Source organism: Tribolium castaneum, chromosome 5, assembly GCF_031307605.1.
Source record: "Tribolium castaneum strain GA2 chromosome 5, icTriCast1.1, whole genome shotgun sequence".
In the NCBI taxonomy this organism is placed as follows: Eukaryota; Metazoa; Arthropoda; class Insecta; order Coleoptera; family Tenebrionidae; genus Tribolium; species Tribolium castaneum.
This window is the reverse complement of record NC_087398.1, coordinates 7,957,094-7,976,284: the sequence shown is the minus strand read 5'-3', so window position 1 is coordinate 7,976,284 and position 19,191 is coordinate 7,957,094. Positions and strand designations below refer to the sequence as shown.

At 32.3% G+C, this 19,191-nt stretch overlaps 1 protein-coding gene across 3 annotated transcripts in view; it reads right to left on the bottom strand.

Annotated features, from left to right (window-relative positions):
* Window positions 1-670: 670 nt before the first annotated feature.
* Window positions 671-19,191, bottom strand: part of LOC661909 (transcription factor GATA-4) — a 28,184-nt gene continuing 9,663 nt past the window's right edge. Inside the window, exons 2-9 of one of the 3 annotated variants that reach the window (XM_968040.5) lie at window positions 16,520-16,722; window positions 16,217-16,467; window positions 9,775-9,884; window positions 8,737-8,994; window positions 4,477-4,649; window positions 2,124-2,288; window positions 1,936-2,071; window positions 671-1,885 (exon numbers count right to left, since the gene is read on the bottom strand). In XM_968040.5, coding sequence (XP_973133.4) covers window positions 1,581-1,885; window positions 1,936-2,071; window positions 2,124-2,288; window positions 4,477-4,649; window positions 8,737-8,994; window positions 9,775-9,884; window positions 16,217-16,467; window positions 16,520-16,722 — 1,601 coding nt within the window. In that variant the 3' untranslated portion in view covers window positions 671-1,580. Of the gene's footprint in view, window positions 1,886-1,935; window positions 2,072-2,123; window positions 2,289-4,056; window positions 4,179-4,476; window positions 4,650-8,736; window positions 8,995-9,774; window positions 9,885-16,216; window positions 16,468-16,519; window positions 16,723-19,191 lie in introns of all 3 variants that reach the window. The other 2 variants (XM_008202273.3, XM_008202274.3) reach the window with 2 other exon arrangements.

Below are 19,191 nucleotides of genomic sequence, written 5' to 3'. Positions count from 1 at the left end.
ATCTAGAAAACTTTTTATTGCTTGTAAGAATAAAATCTTTCGGCCGATTAATTATAGGCATTATTAAAATCAGAAGCTGAAATTTTACGATTAAGTTTTCATGATGGTAAAAATCCATTCCATCGTTACAGAAAACCCAGTAATTTGGACGTGTTCTGTAGACACATTGCCTATTGACTTAGGCATTAGATAAAATCTTGCTGATAAAAGACTTTTCACATCCATAAATAAGTATTACGCGCAAAGCAAACAGCTAAATAATGATTGTAATCCCAAAACAGTGTTTAATTATTATTAGATCAATAATAATAATGAAGTAGATACTCGTAGAAATGAGGAAAAATATTTAAAAATTTAGTGCACCTCCAATTTCAAAAAGCATTTTCATTTTTTCTTAAATACAAAGTGAACAAGAATGAATGTTTCATTTAGTAGCAGTTTGTAATGTTGCAGTCAGATACAGTTCTGCTTGATAAATATTTGTCATAAGTACAAATTTATCAAGGTTGCTGAATTGTTGTAAACCGGAAGTGTATCAAAATAAAATCCCCTTGTGTACTTTTACCTATCTACGTGTCCAAAATTTCAGTGCTTAACGAAGTTTTTTATAAAATTGTTGTTAACCTCCTTTCTTTTGCTAATAGGTTATTAAGGTTTAAAAAAAACGGCATTCTAAAGATTAAATTATTTTATTATGAAATAATATACAAGCAGTACAAAATAATAATATCAGTAAATAACCAATAATATTTGTAAAATTTAAAAATGTGATTATACAAAAATTAAAAGTAACTTGGAGAAAATTTATTTTGTGTTTGCATCTAACTTTGCAAAATATCTACAGAACCTAAACCTTACAAGTAAACGAACTGTACAAGTACTCGGAATGTGGATTCACAATTCAATAACTCACAATAAATAAGAGAGATATTAATATACAACAAAATATAATCAATAAAACAAAAATCCTTAACTTCTAAATGATTAGAATAAACACTCTTAATAAAAAGATCTAGACAATGTACATCAGACCTTTTTCAAATAAATGTTTTGTGTAGATTCAATCAGTCAAAATAAAACAATTAACTCTTAAAAGCAAAGTGATATTCGAGAATATTAAACCTAGTGTTGAAAAAACTACAATTGTCTTTGGTAATTTCAGAGAAATTTTCTTTTAAGTATATATAATATACAAATAACAAACTACCTTTGTACTCAACTTCCTTCTCAATAAATGTCCGCAAAATATCCATTTCCCTATCACAACGTGTTATTAAATTTCGATAATCTTATGGATAAAGCTATTTAACAAAAATATTTACTTTCTAGACTGTCATGTTACACAAGTTGCATTCTCATGTTATTACAGCCGAAAATAACCTTTTCACAATTACGAATTTGCGATCAACAGGTCAAACAATAACAAATTAGAGATCTCTTCCAATAAAAGATAGGACAACAGACCACACTCGTTAAATACCTAAACACAACTTATCGGTAAAGTAACCCTAAGCATATTTATATTATTGCAATTATGTATTCTTATACGTCCACTAATGATACGGTATTTCAGAGAACAATTATGAGGACAAAGTGACCACTGTGGGTCTCTCCATGTTGTTGTTTTCCCCGTTCATAATCACTTTAGTGTTGTTGTTGTTGTTATTGTTGACAATAAGTGGCGAATTGGGGCTCGGTGATGTCGTGGAGGGCGAACTAGGACTCGCTTGCGGAAGCATGTCGAAGTAACTGTTGGTCATCTGCGATGACTGTGACGTGTAAGGAGACATCCTTTGATGAGACTGATTGTTGTACACGTAATTCGAGTTTGTGTTGTGCGACACGTGGTTCAGCGACGATATAGACCTCAAGTCGTTGTAATTCTCTGCAAAAAATCGTTAAAACCCCAAAAATCAAAGATTTAAAGTGACCAACCTAAAGAGGAATGTTCTAATTTAACAGAAGGTAGACTCTGCTCCAACTTGATATTGTTAATGGTGGATTCTAGGGCGTTAGTTAGGGCGTTCCGGGAGTTGCTGTCCTTGCTCCCTTTAGGTTTCCGTTTCCTTGTCTGAAATAATTATTTAAAATTTTTTGCCGAATATTATAGTTGTTGGCAGTACCTGGATACTATCCTTCTTCATTGCTAAAGGCCTGTTCACTCCATGGAGCTTGAAGTAAAGGCCGCAAGCATTACAGACAGGCTCACCAACTGTGTTTCTTCGCCAAAGAGACGTCGTACTTGTGTGGCAGTTGGTGCAAGTTAAACCCACTCGGCGAGAGGCAGACTGATGACACAATCACAAAAAATTAAATTTCATGAAAAGTTAATTTAAAATAGTTTAAAATTTAATGAAGACCGTGCGGTTAGTTAAATTTTGGAAAATTAAAAGGATTAGTGAAAGAACAAGACGAAATAATCCGGGGTATGATGGGGCCACTGCACACAGATTGGTTAATTGAATAGGGATTAAAGAAGTGTGGCAAAAAATTTCTTTCAGACGAAGTGGACTAATTTTCAAAATCTAATACCCAAACAACTGAAATTAGTTTGCAGAAAAAATTATTGCGTTTTAAAAAAATATGATAGAAAGTAACCTATTTTGTACCGGTGCTTAAATTGTGGCTTTGCAAATTTTTAGTGCTTACAATGACTTTTAACTTTCCAGCAGAGAGTAATTTGACAGTGCACTATAATTCAAAGCAGTCAAAACAGTAGCTAAAGGCTTTATTGTGTTATTATTATCCACGAAAAAACAAATTTCTGACTTGTGTAATTCTGCTTCAATTTTTCGTAATACTTTTTGCGCTATTATTTCAAATAATATTCACTGCATGTTAATTATCTACAAATTACAATAGTTTAGCATCCTTTTACCTATACAAATGCATTTTTAACTTTATGATTGTTTCTGTAATTTCATTTTTATTTATTTGTTTACACTTCCAAAAAGGTACCACCGAAATAAATTGTTCTATTGGTAATTTCAAATCCTGTTTCATTTGAGAGAGTTAAAAGACTAATCTGGTACTATTTTTATAGTTTTAAGTATTTCAAAAAGTAGTGATTTAACCCTAAAAAAAGTTATTTGTATTAACTACATAGATATATACCTTATTTTAGATCATTTTGCCAAAATATTTCCCGTAAAAGTTATACTGAATAATAATAATAAATAGGAAATTAATAGAAAAAAAGAATAAATAAAAATAAACAAAACGAAAACAAAACAAGAAAAAAAAATGTGAATAAAAAGAGGAAAATAAATAACAGCAAAAAAAAGAAAAATTATAAATTTTTTATTGATATTTTATACGCTGCTTGTCCGCTTATTTAATTTTTTTTTACTTCTTTGCGATTTAATTTATTATAAACAGAAACTGCGTTATAAGTAAACGAACGCAGGAACAGACTTGTATGAAAATATGGTAAGGACAATAAATTAGGAAATCTTAGATTTAATTTGTGGATATTAAATCTATATATGCAATATTTTTTCATGAAAATAAAGTGTTGTTGAGGGTTCTATAAAAGTTTAACGCTTTTATAACAATTTAGTGAATGGTACTCCATAGGATATCAAGTGGTATAATTTAAACAACCAGTTGCCAACATTGTACCACTTGTAAGTCCTCAAAATTTTGGGTTTTTTGTAGTTTGTTCTTAAAATTAACGAAAAAATTAAATAAGGTTTCAAATATATTAACCTACCATACCTCATTTTTTTCTTAATAATTTATATCAAGTAGTACTTTGTTCAGAATATGTTAAAAAAATGGTACAATGTAGGCTACTTTCACCTAATTAGTAAGTATCTGATGTGATGCTGAAATAACGATTTATTAACGTTCTACTCAGAAACGAAACGAATATTCACTTTTTTAACTTATGTTTTATATAATTGTAGTTCTTCTAGTTCAAAAACTGGCGTGTAAGCATATGTTTAAATATTTAAAAAGCGTACATGTTTTAATTAGTCCACTTCGAAGGGGTTTGTGGTATTAATTGCAGGGAGAAAGAAAGAGAGAGTGTTTTGGTCAAAGAGGTGAACCTACCAAACGGCGACTGGACTTTTCTTCGGTGGTGTGCAAAGCCGGGGCCCTATTGGCCCCATTATACCCATGGTAGTAGTTCTTGTAGTAATCAGGAACACCCCCGTGGCCTGGCTCTGCCGCCACTGCAACGCAAATAAACAGGGAGGTTAGCCTTATCTTGGTAGATATGATAAAAAAGGAACCGACTGTAGCAGCTTTGCCTCGCACATCGGGGGTGTTTTACGCTTACAAATCGCATCAGAAGACCGAACAACGGTGGCAAGACGTCGCGCCGTCAAGCCAATATCACAAAATTTCCGAAACTATCGCTAAACCTAAGGTTAAATGAGTCATGCGATTATTGCCCAAATGACATGCAGAAATGTTGTTCGGTCGACCGGCGAATACGACATGATGATAGACATATAAGTGTAAAAGTACCAATCTACGAGGCTGCTTGACAAGGGGCCGGTTCATGCCGTTCATCTTGTGGTAAAGGCCACAAGCATTGCACAGGTAATGGCCAGTACCATCTCTTCTCCATAAAGGGGTATCGATGGCACCACAGTTCACGCATTCTCGTCCCTCCGTAAAATACTCGGCACGGGGGTCTACTAGTTGGAAAATCAAATCAATCAATGTTTGCCCATGAAAGGGATCCTCCAGCCCAGGGGCGGATTTACCCTCCAAACTTATTAGTACAGTTTTTACATTTTTAATAAGTGTAAATCCGCCACCGGGAAAATTCCTTCGAATTGAGTCACATTATTGAAATTCCCCGATTTTTAACGCTTGCTATTGACTTTTCCAAATGGGTACACAGACGAGGGTATTGTATGAAGCGGAAACAGGTAAGACTAAGTACTTAGAGACAGCCAACATACCGGAAATGTCGGAGTAAGTCGATGCGCCACCACTTAACCAAATACACATACTTTATCGCCAGACTTACTTCAGACGCGTGCCAAGATATTAAACAACATCCTTTTATCTTAATTGCAGGTTAATTTATGAATGACAGAAACAGTTCACATCCGAATCGATCGAAATCATCCCGACTTCGATCATTAATAACGTGTCTGGAACTTTCCTAATACCCAAATTCCAAGAAACGGAACATTATTTAAAATCGTATTAATTTTTAAATGTGTAGCGTTTGCAACAACCTTGAAAAACACCTAAGTGTTCTATATAATAACGTTAAAGATGATGACGGTTTGTTCAGTCGGCTATTTCGTTGCGTATGCAAATTTAAAAAAAACTTACGTCCTCCAGACACTCATAAAATCGTAATTATTAGGTTTAGAAAATATCGAATATCATCAAACCGTGAGCTAAATCAGTCGAGTAAATATTTCTCACGAGTTTATTGTATCAGTTCGATATAAGCACGGCGGTAGCAGTTTAAAAGCTTACTAGGTCACAATTTTGTTCCAAGATGCAAAAACTAAAATAACAACAAAAGGTTCATTTAATAATCACACGCTGTTGTGCTGCGTCATGGTTGCGCTTCTAGGAAGAAAAAGGAATGCATGCAGAAGACGCAACATCTATGGGAATACTCATTCAGATATTCAATATGACGAGCCGTGGGCATTCCTTGATATCATACGACGTAATCGTTAAATCACGAGATAAAAATCGGTGGCATTTTAGTTAGCCATTTGCGATAATGCACGGAATGCTCTGCGTAATGAATCAAACACAAACAATGTTCTACGTTCATCATCAAATTTGAGGTATTCGTACAGTTATTTTCTTATTTTTGTAAGTAAATGACATAATTTTTTATCAAATTTTAATCAAATTATTTAATGAAGCCGTGCAATAATAATAAATTCTTGCATTTTCAACGAAACCGTTGTAGTGGCCACTTATGATAAATATAGTCGAACGTTTTAGGATCTTTAAATCGCTGTAGTACATCTGTTTTCCGCAGATGCACTCTTCATCTAGCCAGATCTCATAATGTTTGTCATAAATAACATTAAAACCCGGCGAGTAGTCTGTTCAATTTTACGAAATTTATTATTCGGATTGAAAAATGCGGTTTCGGTTGAAAAAATGGCAAAGCTTTCAGCTGCAGGATGAAGATTTATGGCACTAGGCTTGAAATCTTAATCGTTGAGGCATGCCCTAGGAAAAAATCTGGCGCCACGCACCTAACCGGTGTCGGATTTCCAATAAATCAGACAGGAGCACAGACCTACCCGAAGTTTTGTGTTTAAACGTATTGTTTATTGCAATATTTGTAATCGATATTTTCATGAGCGCGTTAATAAAAAATTACGTTGTACAGACCTTGTTGCAACACATGTTGGCACTTAGGTGACCTAAAAAGAATGTCACACAATTTGTAGCAAAAAGCAAAAAACGCACACGCTTGATGTGTAAAAGATACCAAACACATCCCAAGGGTTTACGCCCCTTATCTGCTTTCTGTCACTCTGCAAGCCACACATAGTGACCATGTAACCGCATATTTGGGGCTTCTTTAAATGTGCCGTCGCACAATCATAAATCGATGACATGGGTGCTCACTCCAAAGGGATCAAGTGCCACCAGAACTGTGATGATGTGTTTATTCAAAAAGTGCCAAAGGCAAGGCTTCGAGAAACATTCAAAATAAATTAGTGGATTTAAAAACAAACAAATACAATGGCTGCTGTATAAACGGAGTAAAACTATACAGAGTAAAAAATTAAAATATAATTTTGTCTGTAATTTTTGAGAAGGGCACTGAAATCAGCGTTTGCTACTAAAACTATTGGGAATTTGGGATTTTCTCGACGCCAATCGATTCCTCGGATTATTTTACATGAGTGTACATGAAAAGAGTTCCACTTTTTCAAATAGTGTTGAGAAAATACAAAAATTAAATGACAATTTTCTAAAGTGTGTCAAAATCGATTTAAATCTATTCTATCTCATAGGTTTTGATCACCTTTTTACGATGAAATAAGACGTTTTCTCTTAAAACTTTTAGTTTCATAATCGGCGTTTAAAAATTGAAGTTTTTTTAAATATCGCTTTGAAATCGCAGAAATTATAAAAGTTTGAGCTAAAACCAAAAAACCATCAGAATGCGCAAAAGTTGTCTATTTTCCGGTGAAAACCAGGAGTCGCTCCGAGGCAACGGATCCGGCTATAGAGACTTTTTTTATTTTTTATTAGAAAAATTTGTAACTCCAAAACTGAAAGTCCTAAGGCAAAACAGCTTGAACTCTATGGCTCATTTTACGTAATATACAATTTTTTTACAGCAAAGTAAAAGGGTTAATTTATCTGGTTTAGTTGAAATTTGTGTCGATTTTCTTTGAAAAGCTCTTTCAATTAAAAGAATCTTTAACCTACGACTAATACTTTTCGAGCAAATAGTTTATATATAAAAATGGCAAATTAAAAAATCATAACTTAAAGACAATTTTTTGCTATAAATGTAAATAATTTCAAAATATTTCATTAGGTAACTAATTATAAATATTATTTACAAAAAAGCAAAAAAAACTTATTTTTTTATAGCACCAAAATTATAACAAAACAGCATTTAAGCATCGCTTGTTCTAAAATAAAAACCAAAAAAAATGTAGCGACCAAGTTAAATTAATTAATTTTAATTATCTATAATGATTTGCAGAAAATAAAAAAAATCATATGCATAAATAATATAAAGTATTTAATAACAAACGCTGAATTCTGCGGTATTATTAGTTTTTGAGATATACTATCAAAAATAAACTTTTAGAAGACTCACTTCCCATATTTTTATTTTGCGAGTCACCAAGTGTAATTAGTAAAAGAGAGCATTAAACACAGAAATAGTTGCAAAAGTCCTCAACTTATCATAAAGCAGTTAATCAGGAATTGTAGAAAGTATGATTACTTAACAGCTTTTCACAAGACATTTTCTGATGTGACTGTTGGTATAATTAATTTGAAACTTTTCTTTTATAGTACTATTTGGAAATAAATAATTATGTATAGCCATTAATTCGGCGTGTATTCAGATAAGATTATTATTTTTTAATCTGTGATTAAACAAATTCGATTATGACAGTTTGATTATTTAATTGTTTTAATATAAATAAATAGAAGTATAGTTTTACGTTTATTATTTAGTGTCTTCCGTGGCATTTGGCACGTATAGGGATTAAAAAAAAATCAAATCTGTTATTGAAATTAAATCGCGCAATGCCAAGACGAGTTAATTATCGAGTCAAAGATTTAATAAAAATACCATGAATCATTAAACATTTTAATCAGTGCAATTAGCTCTTGCAGCGTGGGTCAGGATTTAGAGTATGGAATTTACTGAACGTTGTTTTTTTGATAAATCGATACGACTTTATTTTTAAAGAAATAAATTTTTGTACTCTTACCGATTAAAGTTCAGTAATTTTATCACGTTCTTGTTTTGATCGCGTATTATGAAGACCCTTTGGCAAGTGCTTTTAATAATTGCATCAACAATAAGAGACTTGCGACTTGTTATCAAACTAAGGAACGGCGTTCTTCTTGTATCTGTACACACAAACCGACTTTAGAAACATGAATCGACTATTAGAAATTCAGTTATTTGCTTTCTTACGATAGAGCGTTTTTGATAAAAATAAGCACTTAGTACTTACATTCGTTTCCACTAAAGCTAGGAAAATGAGGAAATGATTTAGCCCGCAACCGATGCATTCAAAATCGACTTACTTGCCGAGAGGGAGGCTGAGGCCGACAGGGGGCGGTTTCGCGAGGCCCCAGGACTCAGGATGTTGTACTGGAGCGTCCCCGTGGGCTCCCCGTACTGCCAGTCGTTGTAATTCGACGAGCTTGGCACCGTATACGGGGCGCTTCGGTGGTGAGAGTTCGTGTGAAGGGTCGACAAGCGGTTGAATGCCGGCAGAGCCGTCGAGGAAGTCACCTTTGGATACTCTTCAGCTAGCACCAGTCCAGCGTTGGAATTTAATCCTAGAATGTTTTATCAATTGAGAAATGTCTAGACTTCGGAGTTGACAAACTGTAGGATGCTGGATCGTAAAAATAACAAAAATTATCAATTTTTTCAAGTTTATCACTCGAATTATCGCAAAGGGTCATTTGGGACACTTGATTATATTTTTGCGCTTATTTCATTAAATTATCACGTGTGTTTGACTATTGACAATATTGATTGCATTACTTTATTTTTAAAGTTGTTTGTAGCAGGTCAGTAACAAAAACAATGCGATACAGACCGCAGTTTTATCTCTTATTATTTCAACAAAATAAAGCTCCGAGTTCTTTCGAACACCTACTTGCACTTTGGAATTAAACCGACGTGTTCAACACTTTTTTCTCTTGTAACAGTGGAAATAAATAAACAAATGAGCACACGGGTACAACAATTCCCGTGTTTTCTTAATGCAAATATATTTTTAGTATAATGTAACTCGCACAAATTCAAACAAAACAAATAAACATAGAAAGGTTTTTATAATTTTAACTAATTTGGAGTCGATTAAAACAAAATAAAATAAATATGGCTGATAACGAGCACCGACCGTTCGTCTACATTATTGGAAAATCTTGTGATTAAAACAGTTGCACAACATTTGAATAAAATTGAGTAAATAAGGAGTTTATTCACTTTTCGGTGTGCAAAACACAAAACCATAAAAACATCCGTTTAGTCCACCAAAACATTTTTCGGCTTATCGCCGTGGCTCCACAACAAAACGCGGCTTTATCGCACATTTAATTAAAAAATACCTGAGTTGGTCCAGAGTTGGGTCGATTGCGAGGACAACTCCGGCGATCCCGTCCCGTAGTAAGGCATGGTCCCAGTCGTGTAACTGCTCGGATTTCGAGAGTACAAAGAGCTGTAAAAATTGAAAATTTTCAGCAACGTTGCCATAAAAAACGCAAAAACTAGATCAAAGCAGCGGGAATTGATACAGCGACCATAAAAACACCCACTTCTTCGCTAGGAGGTGTCTAAGTATCGAAGACATGACCAGCTTTGATACAACAATCTAATCACTGGAGGACGATAAATGAGCGATAATTTAATCACGGATGCACCACTGACTGGGCCGCATGGCAGCATGCAAGGGGAAAAACTGGCTAAAATAAAGGTGGCAAAAACTAACTTGTGTTGTAAAAAATTTAAATCCATCTCTCGGGTGAGGAACACGTACTTGACACAAGGTTTTTATTTGGAGTGGACGCGCGCACGGATTTTTGAAGCATCGCCCGAACACTTCGGACAAAGTACGACAACTGACAATGGATTACTAATTGTTGGGCAAACCGAACGAACCATCTTACAAAGCTGCCACGATCACGTGGGGGCGACGCTCTGACGTCACGGCACAGACCGGCAAGCCACAACACAACGTCACCAAACCCCTTCCTCACTGCCACCAAAAGGACAAAAAATTTGCTCGACATACATTACTTCCTTAATTTTTTTGACGAAAACTTTTTTGTTTTTTTTTTCTTTGTTATACTTTGATAGTTTTTGAATTTATCAACGACGATAACTTTGGAGACAAGTTTTGTCGTTTCCAGAAAAGTTAATAAAGCTGGAGATGTACGTTTTGGAACTGGACCAATTTTAGCATTCTTTTAATATTCTCAAAGCACAATTTTTATTTGACCTCATTGTCTATTAGCAGAAAAGAATTTGCCATTATAAAGATTTTATTTTTTTAGCTTAAATGTGTGTTAAACGGCTGCACAAAAAATTATGTATACTTGCCGAAAGTTTTTTTACCCACTTCTTTCACTTTCGGGTTCTAATCAGTTCGGAGCATTGAGTCGCGCGTTATTTACAAAAATAAGCATGTTCGTGAAAAATACGTGCGGAAAAGCAAAAATAGCTAATGCGTTTACTTTGAAAATAATTTTATTGGCGTTTAAAACAAAAATACGTAATTTGTTTAACCTTAAGAGGCCATTTACTCCAATTAGACTAAATTGAATTTGTTTAAATTTGGCACGTAGCATGGTTAATTACTTTTTAATGACAAAATAACTAAAAAACCAAAAATATTTCAGATCCGACTTTGTGTCCTTGGAACAATCGCAGTTGATATGCAACAGCAATTAAATTAGAAAATTGATACCATAAGTGATATCAACTGCAATGAGAAGGTCTAATAAATTAATTATCGTTTTCAAAGATTGCTTCACATGTGACAACTAATTAATATGCTCCTAATGTTCATGATTTTCAAGAGCACAAAAAATGATTCTCGATTAATCTGCGGTTTTAATGTTTTAATTATTTCGACCGCAGTTTTAGCGAGTTGAGAGCGTTATCGAGATCATTTTTGGCAAACCACCAGTTAGGGAAATTTTTAACACAAACAATAGCCATATCACCTAAAGTTGATCAAATCACATTTTAAAATATTTTTGTTTTCAAGTTATTTAATTTTTTTAATACTAATACATTTCTTTGTTCTAAGTTTGCCATTCAGGTTTTTTCCAAATTAATTATTATTTTGTTTATTATGTGGCATTCAAATATCTTAATAATATGTATATTTAATGTTGGTTTTTCTAAGTTTGAGTACATATACCAAGGTATTTAATTTTAAATATTTTAAATTTTTAAATACTTTAAAATAAATTTATAAATGTTGTAATAGTAATAATAATAATAATAATAATAATATGTTTGTTAAAAAAAATTGAAATTATGTTGGAACCCTGCCACATTGCCATAGGAACGAAGCCTAGACGACTAATTTTAAATGGAGTTGCCAACCTTTAAACAATTTGACAATTTCTTTTAATTCTGAATGGACTTTAGGTACTAGTATATCTTTTTCAATTAAATAAAGTACAGATATTTATAATCACTAATCACTGTGTATGTTTCTTATTACTTTTATTTACTGCCAACTAATAACAGTTACTGTACTGTAAGTTGTTCAATTTTTACATTTTCTTCTCTATTTATTTCACTGATGCCAACTTATTAATTTCAAAATGAAGGGCCAGTTTTATCAAAAATTGCTGCTAAAGCGTCTAAAAATGAAGCCAATTAAAGCCGTGGGATGTAAAGAATTTGTGCATGTATTTATTAAGAGATAGCGTTTTGTAATCAGCATATCCAGTTCAAACTGTGGAATTTTTAAATCAGTTATCATATTTTTAAATCAATATTAACACTTGAACTGAGGCTAATTTTAAATAAAAATAAATCAAACACTTCTTACACAAAAAGATCTACGTTGTTAATTTAGTGTAACTGTGTGTTGTTGCAATAATTCTTATGGGCTTTCAGTCCTGCCACGGCAATTACAAGCGCGTTTTCTTCATTGTTTTCCAGCGTATTTTTCGATGTAAAATACTCGGTTTTCCGCCAGCATTGGTAATAACATGCGGGTTTCGTTATCAGTAAAACGGGGTAATGTGCTCGTTACGCTATTGATAAGAAAATACACATTTAAACGCACCTTGCTGCCAAGAAAAATGGCATTAAAAAACGTAATAGCGCACGTTTGCTGAAATTGCCTCCCACTCAAGCGGCGCGTTTCCTGGAGGCAAAACCAAAAACAAAGACGATTCTTGTGGCATTGTTTATAATCATTAGAATAAAAATATTTAAGTTCATTAACCGTCAGGTTTATAAACTGAACCGTCAACAAAACGAAAGTCAATGCCAAGACCAGTGTTGCAATGATACCTTCCTAATTGCAGGTCAGACTAGTTTGAAACGAATTATTTTTTATTTTAATTAATTCTACGTTCTGCGTCCAAGTGTCGGTCGCGTGCCAGAGCACAAGACCGAACACCGGTTGCAATAAGTACAACTTCGTGTACCGGTAGCTGGTGGAGGAATTCGCTCGCACGTGGAGGCGATCAAGCGGCTTATTTCCGGCGTTTTCCCGACTTTTACGAATTATAATCGAGGCGCAAAATGAATTATTCAGTCCATATGGAACAGGACGGGAAAATTTGACTGATAAGAGCGCTTCCTGTTGAATACGTTAAACGACAAAAACTGATTTCTGTAAAAGTGCATATTGGAGCGCGTCCTGAAAACCTACGGCTGATAGAGTCGACAAACTGGTAATTTCCTAATAGTTTTTTAGATAAGGGTGCGTCTGGTGGGCAGCTAGACGGTCAATTTGTAAAAGACATTAGGAAAGGAATCTGTAAATGTTTATAAATGACTACCCAACATCGAAAACAACAATTCCATCCACGACCTTGGCGTGACAAAACGTCAAACAAGAATTCGATTCTTTGTTAGAATAATAGCCAAGCATCGAATTGGACAGCTACTGAAACGCGACACGACAAGTGAACTATAAAAGAATGTAATTTAACTCATGGCGATATAATTTGCTTATAAACACGACTTACTGGAAGACAACATGCACAAGTGACTCACAATGCGTATCCAATCATCTATTAGATTATTTCATTTTTTCGTGGAATGGTCAGTTTATTATTACTTAAAAATATTCGCACCAGTTGCTGGTTTGGCTAATTGAGTTCTGTTAATGATACGTCTACTGATATCTGATCGCCTGTGGGAGTCGAAACCCGATGGTAATTTTCGTCCTTCAACATAAATGTTTTGACACTCATCCTCACTTCTCATATGTTTGAAGCTGGATGACGTTTACAGCAAAAATGCGTTAAAACGGGCCAGGCTTCGAAATTCGGTACAATTTATGGTTTCATATGTCTATTCATTGACTCGACTAGCTCTAAATTTTTTTAAATTCCCATTAAATTGTGATGACACTGAAATGGTTGTTTTGTGAAACACACAATAATTTCCTAAATATCAACCGCTCATTAATTAAAAACCAATTTTATGTTAGTTACTACAAGGTACACGAATTGACGATTTTTTTTTTTGTGTTAAAATGTCTAATAACTAACTTTCAGCCATTCATTAAAATTTCGGAATAAGTTGAAATAATTACAAAGTGGATCACACTGTATGAAATTTTGCTTATTAAACTATTTTCTTAAAAAAAATAATTCAGGGAAAAAATGTGATTGTTGTAGTTTTTGTTTTGAAAGTCTTTAATTTGTTTACGGCAATATTTTTTTTCTGAAACAACTATTAAAATTTATATTTTTTACCTTTGTTTAAATTATTACAAACTACAAAATAAATCCTAAACATTGAATGCAATCAAAGTAATTTTGTTGTAATAATAATTAGCTTCAAATTTATTGTTGGTATTGTTCTAATTACAGTCATCAGTGATTCACATTTCACTGTTTTCAGCTAGAAACTATACGAAGTTATTACAGTTTACCTCTCAGGTGACTCACAAAGCATTTTTACTATCATCAGCTATATTCTTCGCTTGTGTACCTCATTATTTAATGACGAGCCGATAACTTGAAAAAAAATGTGTAGGTACAACTAATTCCGCAATTCCAAATTAATATATTATCTAGGTATGCAATTCTAAATTACTTATTTCCGATAACTCCAAGTGGAAACGTGCGATTTTGATAAAAAAAATTAATAAATAATGTCTTTAAGGTTCAAACTATCAATAAATCTAATAGTTGGGAAAATTTTATTACTTATTGTCTGTTTATTCTTTAAATCAATTATTAAATAAATAAATATATTTAAATTAAAATTTATTTTTAATTTATTTATTTATTTGTTAAATAAATAAATAAATTTCCATTTTCATATGTAACTGAATAATGGACAGTTGCATTCTTCGGTCTTATTATCATCTTTAATTCTTGTCTTTTGGAAAAAAATTTCTAAAGTCCGTTGTAACTGTTTTAAATTTATATACTTAACCAAAAACTTGATTTTTTTTCAGAAACTAAAAGTTTTAGGGTGATTTTTGAGCAAATTTTAACAATGACAATTATTTTAAAACATAAATGAATTTATATATTTCAAAAATAACACAAATAATAAATACGAAAAAAACCTTAAGATTTATTAAACAAATGTAGAAAATAACACAACTTAAAAAAATGTCGTTTTCAGTCAAATGAAGCAATTTGAATTATTCCCAAGAGTTTTTGCTTAATTGTAAGAGAAATTGTTACAAATTAACATATTTTAGGAAAGCAAGTGCGACAATAATCGTCTTCAGCCAAAATAAGAACTTTCAGCTATTTTTATGAAAGAAACTGTCATCAATATTTGGTATAATAATATAGGTATCGTAATGTGGGTACAATTATTTCAAAAATTCATTTTAAATCCAAAAAAAAATTCCAGTAATTCCAGAAAAATTTCTGTTATTTACAACTAATTTCAGTAACTCGACATACCTAATTTTATTAATCCCAACTACATATTTCCTGCCAAAAAATGTCAATTTGATTAAATTTAAAATTAAACCATAAGTATACGACCACTGTAAGTTTTGTTTTAAGCAATTGAAAAAAACAGGTGTTTTCAGATTTTTTTTAATCAAAATAATTGAAGACTAGCTATGAAGCAACTCAACACAATAATTTAAAATTAAATAAAAAAACTATTATTATACGTAACATTAAATAAAAATTAAAATTAACTCAGGTCACATACGATATTCCACGCATGACTAGAATTTTAAATTGTGCGAAATATGTTATGTTGCGCTATTATAAATGGGCAACATTTATAGTTGTAACAATATTGGTAACATAATGTTATCAAGACGCTTCAAGAATTTTAATTTGAGCAGAACAAGCCGAAATAACCAATTAGCACCTCCATGTAAGGTAACCACAAATACTCTCTCAAAATTAAATAATAATAATAATAATATAATAAATATAATAAATATTACCCTCGCTCCATACAGTACCTAAGTAGTATGTGATACACTTTTTAGTAGGTAAATAACTACGAGTATCACACTATCTATACTATTAGCGAATGATAAAATTGAGAGCTCTGCCCAATGCAAATAAGTGAGCCCTAAGCAAATTTTTTATCTGAAAATTGGCCACTTATGTAAGCAAATGTTATCAAAATGATACAACTATTAAAATAGTTATAAACTTATAAATGAGCCTTCACTATAAAAACTAATGATAAGAGCAATTTAAAATATGACATTAGAAATTGTTAATACAACTGTAAAATTAAAAAAAAAATTTTGATGCAGATAACCTTTGCCCCCACACTTAATTTGAAATATTACCAAAAAAAAAGGAGTAACTTTAAACCAAATCATGTTTAATTTTTTACTTTATAACAAAGTACCTTGCGATGTTTACTCCAGGAGTGGATTCGATATCTCCTGTGTAACTAATATGGCTAGTCAGTTGCGTGAGATGCGACCCCCCTATGATGGTGTGCTGGTCTGAAGTCTGTATCGAATTTAAATGTGTAAAGGCCACTCTCCTGGGGGACCCTGAGTTAGAATTCGCACTACCGTTCGGCGATCCATTGGAAACATTTTGGACGGTACCCAGCTGCAGGTACTCCGTACCGGAGGTCTCGTCAATGGGCACCTGAAAAGGCCCAAATCAAAATCTCTCAAACATCATTTTTGCAAAATTATACCTCGTCGATCCGCGTGTTATTGAAAAGGATGTTATAATCGCCTTCCGATCGCATAACATTGGGATAATTTTCCTGATCGGTTTCTGTGTAGGGCAGACATTCAAGAGGCGTTGTCGCTCTAGAGTGGGGTGAAGGCTCAGCCCCCTCATGATGAGAGGCGGGGCTGTATTGCGTGGGCTCCTCGGTGTATCGGCCATCGATACCTACAACACAACAAACACGCTGTTGTAAAAACAGTTGCATATGCGACAACGCAAATTTCAAACGAACGTAAAAAATAATTAGACCATTTGAATTGAAATACAAAATGATGACTAAATTTTATAACTAGTGTTTATGTATGCTAAATGAAAAACCGATTTAGCACGCGTCAGGAAGGTATAAGTGTAGGTAATAGACCATTAAACTGTTTTTTTTTCTAAACAATACAGTAATGTTGAAACAAGTAACAGAAATTTTGTAATTATTTTGTCATTTCATCACGTTTCGAATGTAAGATTTTTACCCACCGGGAAAACCCAGAGACAAAAATTAGAAAAATAGAGTTCTTGAGATAAAAACTCAGTTCTGTCGCAAAATTTGCTAAATCGAGCGGAAAATTCACTATAACGTGGATTCAAAAACATAATTAATTCGTTAAAAATCTAAAAACAAAAACTTTCGTTACCTACTTGTAAACAGTACCTACCTAACTAAAAAATACCGACTTGGATCGAAAAAAGTAAGCCAAATAATCACGAATGGTTAAAAAATGTGTTATTAATAAATTATTAATAAAAATTATTATAAATTAATATAAATTATTTTCAAATATAAATATAAATTATATATTATAAAAATTTATATAAATATAAAGATGTAGCATAATTAATTTTTTAAAACCACGTTAACGGTACTGATTTTTTTTCGTTATTTTTCGTCTCATCCTGTATCCGACTTTGTAGTGAATTTTTTTTTGTGTAAAACTTTAATCGTATTTGTAGCCAAAACCGTTGCCCGGAGCGGCTCCGGGTTTAGACGAAAAAATAGATAAATTTAAGCGCTCTCAGATGATTTTTTGTTTGTTGCTCTAAGTCTTACAGTTTCCGAGAAAAACGCAAAAAAGGTTGTCATTTTCACTTTTTCAATTTTTAACCGCCGATTAAAGATAGGTTTGCATCAGCAAAAACAACAAAAGTTAGGCAATTTTAAATTTAATTGTTTGTTAACCACCCTACATAAATTTTATGATTATACAGAAATTACAGATTCTTGTAAAAAAAATTCCTAATGTGGAACACTATATAAAAAAAATTCTAAGATAATAGTCATTTTAATTTTAAAAAATCACTTTTGTGGAGACAGTAGATACATAAGTACCTGAATTTTATGTTAATACTTTTTTACTAAATCTTTACTAAATCTAAAGATATATCTGTATCCTACTTGTCTTGTGGTCATTTATTAAAATTAATAAATGACCATAAGACAATTGCATTTTTAGATGCATCTTCAGATTTAGTAAGAAATTATGAAGTATTATATAATGTAGTGATTATTCGTGGAAGTAAATGACGTGAAGAAAACGGTTAAAATTTATTAATACGTTTCAAAAAGAAATGTAGGTACTGTCTGAAGATGACAACGGCTGTTGTCGAAACGTAGCGAATACATTATAGGATATAAAAAAGAGACAAATAAAACCAATTTTATTATTATTGTTTAATTTAATTCACTTTGAGCTCTGTTTCCAATGTTAATCCACTTTTTCAAATAAACGGAAGCTCCATTGAAGTCAAATAACAAAAAATGTTAAATTTTTACAAGCAAATAAATTATTAAATGTCTAATCCTGTTCAAACTGTACGAGTATTTCTACTCCAATTAAGAAGCCAAAGTATATGCACAAAACAGTGAAAAATAAACAACCATAAGTCGACGTCAATTAAATTCATATAATTATTGCTTAAGTTCCAGTAAACAGTATAAAACTTTGATAAAAATAATGTTTTCAGCGAAAACATGTAATTTTTGTTTCATTTTTTAAAATATATTGAAAAACAATTAGTTTAAAGGTAACAAACAAAATGCTGAACTACCTGAATCTGAATTAAAATGTTAATTAATAGAATTATAAGAACATTTCCCAGTAAGTTTTTTCATTAGCTGAAATGTTGAGTTAATGAAATTTAATCAGTCATTTTGCCATGCAATTGTTAAGCAACTTTGGTCACTTATTCAATATTATTCCTAAATTAGAAAAAGTCTCATTCACAATATTTGGTGTTATTCACATCTGCTCTTATCACCGTTTTGTATCCTGTTTTAGACTCTGTACTGGATTCCAAAAACATCGACTCTCCTCACATAAAAATAAAAATTAATAATTATGACATTAAAAGCCTTCGTTTTTGTTTTAATAACTTCTTTATCGCTAGAATTTATTTTACAATTTTCAAAGTCCTTAGCAACAAAAAGGAGCAGTCATGTAAAGGTTAAAGTTCAGCCGCGTCTGTACTAGAACTGAACGAATTTGAACACATAACATTCATGATGATCACGTTGTCATACGTTGATAAGGAGCACCGTTCGTAAGGTCACAGTTTGAGAAAATATCATCGATCTCCGATTGCGCAAAATTCGATCAAACCTCAAAAATTCGTCTCTAGTTAATATAGGTCAGGTTTAGATTA